Source organism: Penaeus monodon, chromosome 10, assembly GCF_015228065.2.
Source record: "Penaeus monodon isolate SGIC_2016 chromosome 10, NSTDA_Pmon_1, whole genome shotgun sequence".
Taxonomy (NCBI): Eukaryota; Metazoa; Arthropoda; class Malacostraca; order Decapoda; family Penaeidae; genus Penaeus; species Penaeus monodon.
Window position 1 is genome coordinate 306,055 of NC_051395.1, and position 15,000 is coordinate 321,054.

The following is a 15,000-nucleotide window of genomic DNA, read 5'->3' on the forward strand; positions in this document are numbered from 1 at the left end:
CTGCATGATGCATGAAAGACACTTATATAAAAGGTGAGAAATTGATAATCCAGAATTGTGGTAAATTCTCCTACCTGGTGAAAAAAATGTCTTTCTCTCTCTGCTCTTGTTATTCTAAAACTTGCACATTACTTTGGAATCATTACTAATTCACACTATTATCAATTACAAAAGGAAAAAGGGCCATATAACAACAAAGAAAACATAATATAAATGTACTCACTAATTCTGTTATGAATGACATGAACTTACATTTTAGCCTCATATGAAGAGGTCATATGAGGTCATGAAAATTCAACAACAATATAAATGAATCAAGCAAGCAGAAGGAGGAAAGTGATAATAGAAGTAAGCACCTTGATTCAACCAGCAACATTCACTTATCCATTAAACACCAAAGAGTAAATACCTCCGTACCTGAATGAGTGAGACGATGTTTGTACATGTAAGATTCTGTGGAAAAGCTTCGCCCGCACTCATCGCAAGTGAACTTTCGATTGAGGTGGTACCTGTGCACATGGAATAATAATCCATGTAATCACCATGATAACAATTTCTTTTTCTGTTAGTTTGATTTAAATGTTTCTTTTTTCTGAATTTAATCATATAATGTGGTAGTACAAGAAAAGATGTTTCATTACCTATAGTGGTTTCTCATGAGGCCAACTGTGGAAAAAACTTTAGTGCAGCCTTTCTGGGTGCAAGATATCGTCTTGGGCTTGTGGACTGATATTAAGTGGATGCGAAGAGTTTGACGATCTGTACAGTAGGGAGAAAATAATAACTTAAAATGATAAAAACTATTTTTTTACATATGGTTAAGATTGTTAATGGAAAGAAAAGAGAAAAGTTTATGTGATAAGCTGCATCCCCCCAAAAAGAGCAATAAACAATATGCAGAAATATGTGCATAATTCAAGCAACAATACATATTAGCTGGAATAAAATTGGTAACAAAATATCAGCTGATATTACAAATGTTTACAAATTAATGTAAATTTTCATGTAATCTCTTTACCAATGGCTTGATCTCCTACTGTACTTATAGACCTATATGATGTCATGTGAACAGAGTAAAGCACAAAAAGCCAAAGCTGGCTCCAAAATACTTCGAAAATATTTCTAAAATCCCAAAACTCCTAAGTGATCAACTGCAACCCACACCCTGTACCTCATGGCCTTGAATCTTCTGTCTTTGCTGACAGCAGGGAGGAGGAGGAGGAGGAGGAGGAGGAGTAGGAGGAGGCGGCGGGAGGAGGAGTAGAAGGAGGAGGAGGAGGAGGGTGCAGGAGGAGGAGGAGGGAGGCTTCGGAGTAGGAATGAGGTGGAGGCGGATGCAAGGAGAAGAGGAGGGAGTAGTGCGGAGGAGGAGCGGTGAGAGAGGATGAGGAGGCGGCTGAGGAGGAGGAGGATATGAGGAGGAGTAGAAGGAGCGTAGCAGTAGAAAAGGAGGGAGGAGGAGTATAAAGGGAAGGAAGGAGGAGTAGAGGAAAGGAAGGAGGAGGAGGAGGGGAGAAGGAGGAGGTGAGGAAGGAGGAGGAGGTGATGAGCAGTGATGAGTAGGAGGAGTAGAAAGGAGGAGGAAGGAGTCGAAGGAGGAGGAAGAGTAGGAAAAGGAGAGGAGGACGTAAAGGAGGGGAGGAGGGAAAGAGGGGAGGAGTAGTAAGGTAGGAGGAGGAGGAGGAGGAGGAGGAGGAAGAGGAGGAGAAAAATAAAAGTTGGAGGAGGGAGGAGGAGGAGGAGGAGGAGGAGGGAGGGGGAGCGGAGGGGAAGGAGAAAGGGGGGTGGAGAAGAGGTAGGGAGGAGGGGAGACGGAAGAGGAGCGAGGAGGACGCAGAGGAAAAACGAGAAAAAGCGCAGCTAAAGGAAGAGGTGGGAGAAAAGAAGAAAAACAAATGGGGAAATTAGGAGAAGGGGGAGGTAAAAAGACTGAAAAAAGAAAGAAAAAAAAAAAAACGGAGGGGAGAAGGAAGGAGGGAGGAGGGAGGATGGAGAGGAGAGGAAGCGAATAAAGTAGGGAGGAGAAAGAGAAAGAATTGGTGGGAGGAGAAGAAATGAGGATGGGAGGAGGAGGCAGGAGGAGGAGGCGGAGGTAGGAGTCGGAGAGGAGGAGGAGTGAAGAAGGAGGAAGGATGAAGGAGGGGGATGGAGGGGGAGGAAGGGAGGAGGATGAACGAGGAGGAGGAGGGAGGAGGAAGGGAAAGAGAAGAGAGGAGGAAGAGAAGAGAAGGAGGAGGATAAGGTATGGAGTGAGGACCAGAAAAGGAATGAGGAGTATAAGTAGGAGGAGAGCATGAACGTTATGTAGGAGGAGTGAGGAATAGGATGAGAAGAACAGATAATGAGACACGGAGAGGGAGATAGTAATTTAATCAAGACACATTTGATTTCTTACCACCAATACGGGGATTTGCGCACAGTCTCACACGTTAAAGTTGAATTATTAGGGGTAACTGTCAAGAGAAAGTTAAAGGTGGGGGATGGAATTTCATCTCAGACAGGCTCTGGTGGTGTGGATTCTCTTGATGTGGTCCATATATGATGCACGAACAGAGAATGACATGCCGCACACACAGTTGAAGCGTGGATTATCTGAATGTACTGCTTTGTGGGCTTTTAGGGCACTGGAAATATTGCATTTGTTGAGGTTTGAGTATGAAATACTGTATAGAAGAACTGTTGTCTACTTTTGCTTGTAATTTGGTATTACATTTTTCTGATTCCTTTAAATAAGGGAAAGGTAAAATACAAAAAAAATTAAGACTGCATCTCACAATTTGAAAATGAAGGCTTTCCCACAGGTTTTGCAGAAATTCTTCCGTTCCTTAATGTGCTTGGCTAGGATGTGCCTCCTTCTTGCCTCCCTTGTGGAGAGCTTCATCCCACACAGCTCACACAAGAAAAGTTTGGCTGGAATTGAGAAATTATCAAATATGGTAATAGTTCTTTTTCCTGATGAACCACTGAGAATACATACAAAAGGAGAGAGGAGGAGAAACAGGAAGAAAAAAAAGGAAGGAGACAAAAATGTGTAAGCATAACACATGAAACATATATGCAAAGAAAGAAGAACAAATCTTTCTTGATTTAGTGAGAAAGCAATTATAACAAATAGTAAAACACTACTGTGTTGATACCATGGTAGAAAAATCCACAATACACAGACAAGATTTACTGAAAATGAGACAAGAGTTTCCAAATCCTTTCAAAACTGTCTCATTTCAATAAATCATGCTGTTCATTTTGGGTTTTTCTACCAAATAGTTATAATGAATTAGAACTAACCTTTACTGGCGAGGGCAAGAAGACTCATAGCGACAAATTTACGCTTTTTGGGACTCTAAATTTGTAGGATTCCTAGATGGTTCAATGACGATTTTGGCCAAAGAATCATAGGGCTTGGCCGGAGCTCCTGGCTGCTCCCTGGAAGACAGTAACAGTCAAGACATAATTTTTGATTCTTAACAGATGAGTCAATTCATCGTAAGTAAAAGAAAGCAAAATGTTTTTGATTTCTCTTATTTGATTTCTCTCCCTTCCTCTCCCTCCCTCCCTCCCTTCCTCTCCCTCCCTCCCTTCCTCTCCCTCCCTCCCGTCCCCCTCCCTTGTCCTCTCCCAGCACCCCGAGCCCGTATGTATCATCCACGCCTCCCTTCCTCTCCCTCGCCTCCCGTCGCCTCCCCCCCCCCCCCTAAGCCCTACGCCTTCCTCTCCCTCCCATCACCCCTTCCTCTCGCCTTCCCTCCCTTCCCTTCATCTGCTCCCCCCTCCTCCCTTGCCTCCGTCTCTCCCTCCCATCCCTCCCTTCCTCTCCCTCCGCTACCCTCCCTTCCTCATCACCTACCCCCTCCTCCTCCTGGATAGGCTCCCAACCCAAAAATCTCCTCAACTCGTATCCCTCCCTCCCTCTCCCCTCATCAACCGCCCTCGGTTGCTCTCGTCCTTCATCCGCGTCGTCTAGCAAAGGCTCGTATCGCTCCGTCCTCAGCCGGGCGAGGGCTCACCATGGGTCTGCTGGCTCGCCACGCCGTGTCTCTCCGTCCTCCTGCCTCGTCGATCGGAGTTAAGCCCAAATCTCCTCCTTACCTCCCATCCTCTCACTCTCAACTCCGTCGGGATCTAAAACATCTCTCCCTGAAATCTCACTCAAATCTCGTTCATCTCCCTGTCTCTCTTCCTCTTCCCCCTCAGATCTTCTATCATCCCTCTCCTTCCGCCACCAGGTCTCTCCGTCGTCTCTCCTGTGGTCATCTCTCGGCTCCTTCTCTCTCTTCATCTCTCTCATCTCTCTCTCTCCCTCCCTCGCCTCTCTCCCTCCTCTCTCGCCTCCCATCTCATCGGCGCGCCTCCCTCTCTCCCCTCCCTCTCTCCCTCCTACCTTCTCCGTCACACTGCCCTCTCTCACCTCCCCATCTCTCCTCTCCCTCTCCTCTCCCTCCCTCTCTCCCCAACCACCCCCCCTCCCTTCCTTTCCCTCCCTCTCGTCCCCTCCCCTCCCTCCCATCCCTCCCTCCCGTCCTCACCTCCCGAGCCATCCCTTCTCCCCCGTCCCTTCTTCTCCTCCTCTCTCCCTCCCGTCCCTTGGTCCTCCCTCCCTCCCGCCCTCCCTCCCTCCCTCCCTCCCTCCCATCCCTCCCTCCGCTCTCGAATTCTCCCTTCCTTCCTCCCTTCCTCTCCACCTCCCTCTCAGTTCCCCTGCCCTCTCCTTCACCCTCCTCTCTTCATCCTCTCTCCCTCCCTCCCTCCCTACGTCATCTCATCCTCTCCCTTATCCCGATCACCTCCCTCCCTTCTCTCTCATTCCCTCCCTCCCTCCCGCTCCTCAACTCATTGTCCCCCTCCCTCCCTCCCTCTCTCTCCTTCCAATTCCTCTCCCTCTCCTTACCTCCCTTCCCCTCCCTCTCGCGCTCCTGCCCCCTCCCTCCCTCTCCCTCCTTTCCCCTTCCCTCCCTCCCCCTCCCTCTCTCTCTCCTCCTCTCTCTCGTCTCCTCTCTCTCGATCCGTGTGGGGTCTCTCCCGCTCGCCATGTTTCTCCTCGTCATTCCTCCCTCGTCCAATCCCTGTCCCGCCATTCTCTCTCACCTCATCCTCCTCTCTCTTCTTCACTCGCCACTCCCTTCCCTCGTCACTCACCTATCCTAAAGCCTTCCGCGTCCGCTCACTTTCCGTCTCGAATCACCGATCGCACAGTCCGATCTCCTCTCTCTTCTCGTCGTGCCCCCCCTCTCTCTCTCTCTCTCTCTCGTCCTCTCTCTCTCTCTCTCTCGTCTTCTCCTTCTCTCTCTCCTCTCTCCCTCGCTCTCATCTCTACCTCTCTCCTCCTCCCTCCCTCCCTCCCCTCCTCCTCCCGTCTCTCGTCTCTCTCTCCCTCCCTCCCATCTCATCTCCTCCCCTGCTCCTCCTCTCCCCCCCCTCCCTCTCTCTCCCTCCCTCCCTCTCTCATCCCTCCCTCCTCCCTCTCTCTCCCTGCTTCGCGATAGCCTCCCATCCTCTCTCCACCTCCCTCCCTCCCTCACCCTCCCTCCCTCCCTCATGCTCTCTCACCTCCCTTCCCCGTCCCTCTCTCCTCCCTCCCTCCCACCCTCCTTCTCTTCCATCTCTCTCTCATCTCGTCTCTCTCTTTCTTCGTCTCTCCTCTCTTCCGAGGACCCCGCGTCCATCCCCCTCCCTCTCGTCTCCAGAACCGCACTCTCCGCCTCTCACCATTCGCTCCTCATCCATCCCCCCAAGTCTCTCGAATCTCCTTTCCCCCTAACCCACGCCCAGCCAGCTCGCCCCCGACCTCCTCTCGTCCCATCCCCCACATAGACTGGAACCAATCCATCTCCTGTTCTCATCTCGGTCGATCTCTCCTCGTCGAATCGTTCTCTCTCCTTCCACTCTCGTCTCTCACTTCTCGTCTCTCTCGTCTCTCTCCCCTCTGCGCCTCCCTTTCTCTCACCTGTAGGTCAGTCCCTCCAGAGTCCTCTCTCAACACTGCACGTCTCAGGGTAGCGCTCTCTCCTCATCTCTCCTTCAGTGAGGCGCGAGTCCACCCCTCGCTTTACTGTCGCAAAGTCTCTGAACTCGTCACCGCTCTCGCTCACGGTGCCGATCGTCGGTCGGGTCCATCTCTGCGAGCTCTCAGTCGCGTCAAGTCCCTAACTGCACCCCTCCGTCTCTGCCAAGCCATCCCCTCACTCACTAAATCGCCTCCGAATGTATCTCCTTTCTCTCCCTCATCGTCGCTGTCCTCCTCTCTCAATCGATCCTCCTCTCTGAGCGCAATCCCTCGTCTCCGCAACTTACGATTCCTCTCCCACTTCCCCCATTCGTCCTCAGAACGTCTCTCTTCCTCTCTCCCGATATCCTCTCTGATTTTCATCTACCTCCCGTCCTCCTCTGTCTCCAATTTCGGTCTCTCACTCTTCTCGCCTAATTCCCTCCACCTACCTCCCTCCCTCCTCCCTCTCTCTCATCTCTCCCTCCTCTCGCGCTCCTTCCGGCTTCTCCTCTCCCCTCTCTCCCATCCTCGCCTCTCTCCCTCTCTCTCCTCTCGCCCCTACACCCCCTTCCCTCGGGTCGCCTCCTCCCTCTCTCTCTCGCTCTCCCTCTCTCTCCCCCTCCTCCCTCCCTCTCCTCCTCCCTCCCTCTCTCTCTCTTCCTCTCCTCCTCTCTCTCCCTCCCTCATCCCTCTCCCCCCTGTCCCTCCCCTCCTTAACTCAATCCCTCCTCCCTCTCTCTCCCTTCCCTCTCTCTTCCCTCCCTCCCTCTCAGTCTCCCCTCTCTCCCCACCCTTCCTTCTCTCTCTCCCGTCTCTCCCCCCCCTCTCCCCTTCTCGCTCTCTTCGTCGTCGGTTCTCTCTCCCCTCTCTCCCCCGCCTTCCTCCTTCTATCCCTCCCTCCCCACCCTCCTTCTCTCTCCCTGCCCTCCCACTCTCCTTCTCTCTTCTCCCTCCCCTCCCACCCTCCTTCCTCCCGGCTCTCCCTCTCTCACCCCCCCCATCCTTCTCTCTTTCCCTTTCCCCACCCTCGTCCTTCCTCATCATTCCTCATCTCTTCTTCCCCCCCCTCCCTTCTCCTCTCCCTCCCTCCCACCCCCCTCCTGTTCTCTCTCTCCCATCTCCCCCCCTACCTTTCTCAAGCGTTCTTCTCTCCCCTCACCCCCACCTCCCTCCCACCACACCTCTCCTCTCCCTCCGCTCCACCCTTCCCCTCCTTCTTTTCTCTCGTTCTCATCCCACTTCCTCCCGTCCTCCTCTCTCCCTCCCTCCCACGCCTCCTTCTCTCCTCCTCCTCCCTCCCCACCCCTCCTTCTCCACTTCTCCACCTCCATTCCCAACCCGCCTTCTCCTCTCTCCCTCCCTCCGGCCCCACCCTCCTTCTCATCTCATCCCTCCCTCCCACCCTCCTTTCTCTCCCTCCCTACCCTCCTTCCCTCCCTCGTCTCTCTCCTCTCACCTCCCTCTCTCTCCCCCTCCCCTCTCTCCCTTTTCCCTCTCCTCTCTCCCCTCTCTCCCTTCCCCCTCTCTCGGCTCCACCTCACGATCGCAGCTCTCCCCTCTTCTCCCCTTCCCTCTCTCGTCCCTCTCCCTCACTCTCTCCTCTCTTCCCTTCCCTCTCTCTCTCTCGCTCAAATCATCTCGCGCTCTCTCGTCTCCCCCCCTCACCTCTCCCCCTCTCTACGTCTCCATCTCTCTCGCAATGCTTATATTGATAAACTAACAGAGAGCCCAAAAATCCTCTGCTTCAAAAACGGACTAAAGCCCATTAACCTTGTGAATATATAGATGACATACTAACATACACCCCCCTCATTGCACACCCACACTTGCAATCTACTGTGATTCCTCCATTGGTCCTCATGGAGCAGCAGGGATTGGTGTACTAATACCTGATATAGATTTTGAAGAAAGTGAGTGTATTTCCAACTGGACAAGCACAACTGATGCAGAGTCAGCAGTGACACCTGGCTGTCTTTACTGACAGCCAGGGCACTCTCCATAGGCTCACTGCATTTAATTCAGAAAACAAGGTAACTAGAAATATCCTTCACAAAATTTCTAAACTATCCAAGTGTCACTATTCTGGATACCCTCTCATATAGAAATATCATAGTGTGACAGGGTTGATCATTTAGCCAGATTAGCACTTTCCCATGAAGATCCATATTATGTAGTGCTGTTATCTCTCAACCAAATGAAAAAACGTGTTATTAGCTGTCTTCCAGATTATGAGGGTCAGGTATGAACCACTGAGAAGATGAAAAAAGACGGACATGGTACTATTTGGCATTACGAGAGTATTGCTGGGACATCAGATATAGACAAAGCCTGTAAGTCTATCATGGACTGTCTTGGAGACAGCAGGTTACTTTAACTAGGCTATGCATAGGATATCAGTACACTGTACAATATGTACAGGATGCAGTTTTGGAGGCAAATCCAGTTTCATATCACCAATGCAAACTTTGCAAAGCGCCCAAGTCACATAATCTTATCCATTACTTTGTTGCATAAAAACTGCATCCTATCGATCAAATAGTATAGTTCACAGATTAGCACTCGTTGATTATATTAAATTTATTATAGACACTGGTCTGGTCTTTGATATGATTAGTGATATAAAAGTTTTTTTTACCAGCCAAATGATATTTTTATACAGTGATAATAGAACAGCCCTTCAGGCATGTATATAACCATAATGTTTGACTAATAGCCCTCTACACAAATAGAGCACAGCCAGTTGGATAGATACTTTAGTATCCTACCCTGGCTTTTTGCAGGGCATGTACACTGTTGTGTAAATAAATGTTATCAAATAAAATCAAAATCAATCTCTCTCTCTCTCTCTCTCTCTCCTCTCTCTCTCTCTCTCTCTCTCTCTCCTCTCTCTCTCTCTCCTCTCTCTCTCTGTCTGTCTCTCCTCTCCTCTCTCTCTCTCCCTCTCTCTCTCTCCCTCTCCTCCTCCCTCTCCCTCTCCCTCTCCCTCCTTCTCCCTCTCCTCTCCCTCTCCCTCTCCCTCTCCCTCTCCCTCTCCCTCCCCCTCCCCCTTCGTCCACTCTGTCATTCTCCTTTCTCTCAACAATACTTTCTTCAGTCCACAATCTCTCGGCAAACTTCTGTGTTCCCGCTGCCTTCATGAGAGCAGCCAGTGAGTGGGTGAGTGTAGTGGGACTCTTCAACAGTACTACAGTCTTCAGTCCAGCTACTCGCAAAAACCCCCCTTTCAAAAAAAACCCCCCAAAAAAAATAGAAACCCGGGGCCATTTTGGGGAAAATAAAAAAAAAACCCCTTTTTTTTTTTTTTTTTTTCCCTTTTTTTTAAAAAAAAACCCCCCCCCCCCCCCCCCTTTTTTTTTTCCCCCCCCCTTTTTTTTTTTTTTTTTTTTTTTTTTTTTTTTCCCCCCCCCCCCCCCCCCCTTTTTCCCCCCCCTTCTCTCCTCTTTTTCCCTCTTCCCTCTCTCCCCCCCCTTTCCCTCCCCCTTTCCCCCCTCCGCCTTTCTCCCCCCTCTCCCCCCCTCTTCCCCCTTCTCTTTTTCTCTCTCTCTCCCTTTTCCCCCCTCTCCCTCTCCCTCTCCCCTTCTTCCCTTCTTCTTCCCTCCCTTTTTCTTCTTCCCCTTCTTTTTCTTTCCCCCCTCTCCTTCCTCCTCCCTTCCTCTCCCTCTCCCTTTCTTCCCTTTTTTCCCCCCTCTTCTCCCCCCCCCCCCCTTCCCCCTTTTTCCCCTTCCCTTCCCTTCCAATTTCCCTCTCTTTTTTCTCCCCAACTTTTTTTTACCTCCCTCTTCCTTTTTTTTTTTTTTTTATTTTCTTTTTTTTTTTTTTTATAAAATTTCTTAAGTTAAATCAAATTGTTTTTCAAAAAAGAAAAAATTTTCTTTTGAAAAAACATTTTAATTTAAAAAAAACTTTATAAAAATTTTATAATTATATTATAAATATTAATAAAAATTTTTTTTAAAAAAATTTTTAAATTATTATTTATTGGGACTTGGGGTTTTTTTTTTTTATTGGTTTTTTTTTGGGGGGTTTTTTGTTAAAAAATAATATTTTATTTTATATATATATATATATATAATATATAATTATATAAAAATAAAAAAAAAAAACAAAAAAAACAAAAAAACACATATTGTTTTTTTTGGGGGTTTTTGTTTTTTTTTGGGGGTTTGGGGGGTTTTTTTTTTTTTTTGGTTTGGGTTTTTAATATATTATATATATAATAAAATATTTATAATATTTTAAAAAAAAAAAAAAAAAAAAAAAAACACAAAATTGTTGTTGTGTGGGGTTTGGTTGTTGGTGGGGTGGTGGGGTTTTGGTGTGGGTGTTTGGGGGGGTTTTGGTGTGTGGTGTGGGGTGGGGGTTTTTATTTTTTTATTTTTTTTTTTTTTGGGGTTGGGGTGTGGGGTGGTTTGGGTGTGGGGGTTGGGGGTTTGGTGGGGTGTTGTGGTGTGGGGGGGTTTTTGGTTTTTGTGGTTTTTTTTTTTGGTTTTTTTTTTTTTGGGGGTTTTGGGGGGTTTTTTTTGTTGGTTGGGGTTGTGGGGTGTTTTTTTTTTTTGTTTGGGTTTTGTTGGGGTTTTTTTTGTGGGTGTGGTGTGCGGTGGGGGTTGTGGGTTTTTTTGTTTTTTTTTTTTGTTTTTTTTTTTTTTATTTTTTGGTTTTTTTTTTTAAAAAAAATATTTTTTTTTTTAAATTAAAATAAAAATATAATTTATAATATATAATAATTTTTAATAAATAAAAATTAATATATATTTTAAATTAAAATATATAATTATATAATATATATATATATTTTATAAAAATATAATTATATATAAAGTATATAATATTAAATTTATATATGTAATTATATTTAAATATATAATAATATAATAATATAGATATAAATATATAAAAATGATTATACAAATATTATATATAAAATTTATATTATAAATTATATTTATATATATTATATAATAATAATAAAAAATTATATAATAAAAAAATATAAATATGATAAATAAAAAATTATAAATAATATTTTATATAAATAAAATAAATATTAAATTAAACTCAAAAAAAATAATATATATATATATATATATATTATATATAAAATATTATAAAAAATAATATTATTATATATATATAAAAATATTATATATATAATAATATATATATAATATTAAAATATAAAAATAATATATAATAAATATATAAAAAAAATTTATAAAATATATGTAATAATATAATATATATATATATATAATATAATTTAATATAATATAATTATATTTTTTTTTTAATATTATTTAAGGTTTTAAAAAAATATTAATTTATTTTAAATTTTATTTTATAAAACTTATATTTTTAAATTTTCTTTTTTAAAAATTTTTATTTTAGGTTGGGTTTAGATAATTTTTGGTTTGTTGGAAAGGGTAAGTAGGGTGGGTAAAGTTCTTTAAAAAATTCCTACTTAAATCATTTTTTAAATTTTTTGGGGCTTTTGAAATTAAATTTTTTAAAATTTTAAAAAATTTTCCCCCAAAAACGGGGTTCGTTCCTGGCCGGGGGGAAATGATCAAATTTTTTTCCCCGTGTTGAGCTTTTTAATTTGGTTTTGAGGGGGTTTTTAAGGGGTCCCAAAAAAGAACCACTCAATTTCCCGCCTGACGGTCTTGGACCCGGCTTAAAACATCGGGTAAGCCCCCCCCAAAAAAATTTATAAAATTGTGTTGGTGTGGTTTGGGTGGTTTTGGCCCCGGGGTTTTTGGGTTTTTTTTTTGGGTTTTGGGGGGGGTTTGTTGTGGGTGTTTTTTGGGGTTTTTTTTGTGTTGGGTGGTGGGGTTTTTGGTGTTTTGGGTGTGTGGGTGGGGTTTGTGTGTTGTGTGTGTGGTGGTGGGTGTGTTTTGGTGTGTTTGGGGTTTTGTGTGTGTTGTGTGTGTGTGTGTGTGTGGGGTGTGGTGTGTGTGTGTTTGTTTGGTGTTGTGTTTGGTGGTGTGGGGGTGTGTGTGTGTGGGGTGTGGTGTGTGTTTTTTGGGGTGTGTTTTGGTGTGGTGTGTGTGTGTGTGTGTGGTGTGTGGTGGTGTGTGTGTGTGTTTGTGTGTGGTGTGTGTGTGTTGTTTTGGGGTGTGGGGTGTGGGTGTGGTGTGGTGTTGTTGTTGTGTGTGCAGAAAAGAGTATATATTATGTATATGGGGTGTGTGCCAAGCAAGTGTATATATGTAGTTATGTTGTATTTTTTTCTTTTTTTCTTTTTTTTTTTTTAAAGTGCCCTGCCCCAAAAGGGATTGGTGACATGGACTTCCATGATTTTTTTTGGAATTTAGAGCGGTGGTTTGCGTTCCCTTCCCCCCGGTGTTTTTTATCGAGTCACCATTCTTACTCCCCGGGGTCGGGCCCGGCCTGCCGGGCGGTTTACCCCCCCAGTGAAATATATATATAATATTAAAATTATATATATAATATTATATTATATTATATATAATATATATAATTATTATATAAATATATTTTAATATAATATAATATATATAATAAAAAAAAAATTTTAATATATAATTATTATATAAATATATATATATATTATATAAAATATAATATTATATGTGGTTATATATCATAAGGGGACTAACCCCGACGGGGGGTACATGGCCAATTATCCTTTCTCCAAACCCAAGGAGGGTCCCTCATGGCAAGTCTCCAGGCAGGCCCTTGGCCCATCTCATGCCAGGACTGGTCAAGCTGCCCAAGCTATGATGTCCCATAAAGTACAATGGAAAAACAGGGGGCACCCCCAGGGGGTGAGTAGGTGCCCTATAGTGAGTGGTGGTCCCAGATTTTGCAGAACAGGCACGGGTTGGGCAATGGCCCGCCAACTGTACCTCGTGCTCCAGCATAGGGACTTGTTACAGTTGGCAGTGTCAAAGCCTTGATGATATGTATCTTGGTCCTTCTCCATAGATACCACCTCCAAATGCTCTTGTTGATCGAGTTAATGGCTCCTGCTGCCAGACCAATCTCTCGACTGACATAGTCTGATAGCCCCGAGAAATGGATAAATACCAAGGGTTTTACAGCTCTACACAAGCATGATTGACTGGAATGGGGTTTTCCCAACAGGGCCCCCAAAAAACCTGAATCTTGGTCTTAGTCCCGGAGACCCTAGGCTCAAGGGCTTTTCCTCATTGCTAAAGCAAAGAGTGCCACCATGATTCCAGAGCAGAGAAGATAGCAAAACTTTGCAAAATCAAGGACGGACCGATTTTTAATACTTTTTTTTTATATTTGTAATATAGCATATGTCAAACTGATCTTTGGTGTTCTTTACATACCTCGTTCCATTCTCCAACAGTGCTCATGTCGGTATTATTCTGAAAAAAGGGAGAAATAGTCTGAATTTACAAAAAGCTGTAGCCATAGTCATTGAAATAATTAATGAAATGGAATGAGAAAAAGAAAGGAAAAAGGGAGGGAGAAGGGGGGAAGGGGAAGGGGGGTGAAGGGGGGAGGGAGGGAGGGGGAAAGGGGGGGAGGAGGGAGGGGAGGGGGAGGGGGGGAGAGAGGGAGAAGGGGAAGGGTGGGAGAGAGAGAGAGAGAGAAGGGGAAGAAAAGGATGAGGAGGAGAGAGAGAGAGGAGGAGAGGGAAGAAAAAAAGAGGAGGAGGAAAAAGAAAAGAGAGAGAGAGAGGAGAGGGGGGGGGAGAGAGAAAAGGGGGAAAGAAGAGAGAGAAGGGGAGAGGGGGGGGGGGAGGGGGGGGGAGGGGTGAGAAAAGGGGAGAGAGAAGGGGAGAGAGAGAGAGAGGAGAGAGAGAGAGAGAGAGGAGGAGAAGGAGGGGAAGAGAGAGGAAGGGGGGGGGAGAGAGAGAGAAAAGAGAGGGAGAGGGAGAGAGAGGGGAGAGAGGGGAAAAGAGGGGAGAGAGAGAGGAGAGGGAGAGAGAAGGAGGGAGAGGGAACGGAGAGAGAGAGAGAGAAAAGAGAGAGAGAGAGGGGGGGGGGAGAGGGGAAAAGAGAGAGAGGGGAAGAGAGGAAAGAGAAGGAAAAGAGGAAAAGAGAGAGAGGGGGGGAGGGAGAGGGGAGGAGGGAAGGAGAGAAAGAAAGAGGAGAAAGAAAAAGAGAGAAAGAAAGGAGAAAGAGGAGAGAGAGAAAAGAGGAGGGGGAGGGAGGGGAAAAGTAGGAGAGAGAGAAGGAGTAGAGGAGAGGAGGGAGAAAGAGGGAGAGGGGAGGAAAGGGGGAAGAGGGAGAGGGAGAAAGAGGAAGAGGGAGAGAAAGAAAGAGAGAAAGAGGAAGAGAGAGAGAGAGAGGAAAAGAGGAGAGAAAGAGAGAGGGGAAAGAGAGAGAAGAAGGGGAGAGAGAGAGAGAGAAAGAGAAAAGGAGAAAAGAAAAAAGGGGGGGGAGGGGGATGGGTGAGGAGGGTGAGTAGGGGAGTATTAGTGATAGGAGAGTAGGAGGAAAGAGGGGGGAGAAAGGGGGGGAGGGGAGAGAAAGGGGGAAAGGGGAAGGAGATGGGGGGAGGGAAAGGGGGGGGAAAAAAAGAGAGGAAAAAGGGGGAAGAGAGAGAGGAGAGGAGAGAGAAGAGAGAAGAGAAGAGAGAAGAGAGAGAGAGAAGAGGAGGAAGAAGAGAAGAAGAGAGAAAGAAAAGATAGAGAGAAGAGAGAGAGAAAAGAGAGAGAGAAGAGAGAGGGGGGAGGGGAGAGGGGAGAGAGAGAGAGAGAGAGAGGGACGAGGAATGAGAGGGAGAGAGGGAGAGAGAGGAGAAGAGAGAGGAGGAGAGAAGGGGAGAGGAGGGAGAAGGGGAGAGGAGAGGAAGGAGGGGAAAAAGAGAAAGAAGAGAGAGAGAGGGAGAGGAGAGAGGGGGGGGAGAGAGAGAGAGAAAGAGAAGAGAGAGGAAGAGGAGAGAGAGAGATAGGGGAGGAGAGAGGAGGGAGGGAGGAGGGAGGAAGGGAGGGGGAGAGGGAAAAGGGGGAGGAGAGAAGAGAAGAAGAAGGGAAAGGGAAAAAAGAAGAAGAAAAGGAAGGAAAAGGGAGAGGGAAAAGG

General features: G+C 46.0%; 1 protein-coding gene across 1 annotated transcript in view; it reads right to left on the minus strand.

The window, feature by feature from the left end:
* The window catches only part of LOC119578175, an 11,422-nt gene extending 8,109 nt beyond the window's left edge, over positions 1 to 3,313 (minus strand). Inside the window, 5 exon segments of the mRNA XM_037925912.1 lie at positions 418 to 509; positions 642 to 796; positions 2,492 to 2,624; positions 2,775 to 2,910; positions 3,286 to 3,313. Of these exon segments, the coding sequence (XP_037781840.1) occupies positions 418 to 509; positions 642 to 796; positions 2,492 to 2,624; positions 2,775 to 2,910; positions 3,286 to 3,313 (544 nt within the window).
* Between the last annotated feature and the right edge of the window lie 11,687 nt (positions 3,314 to 15,000).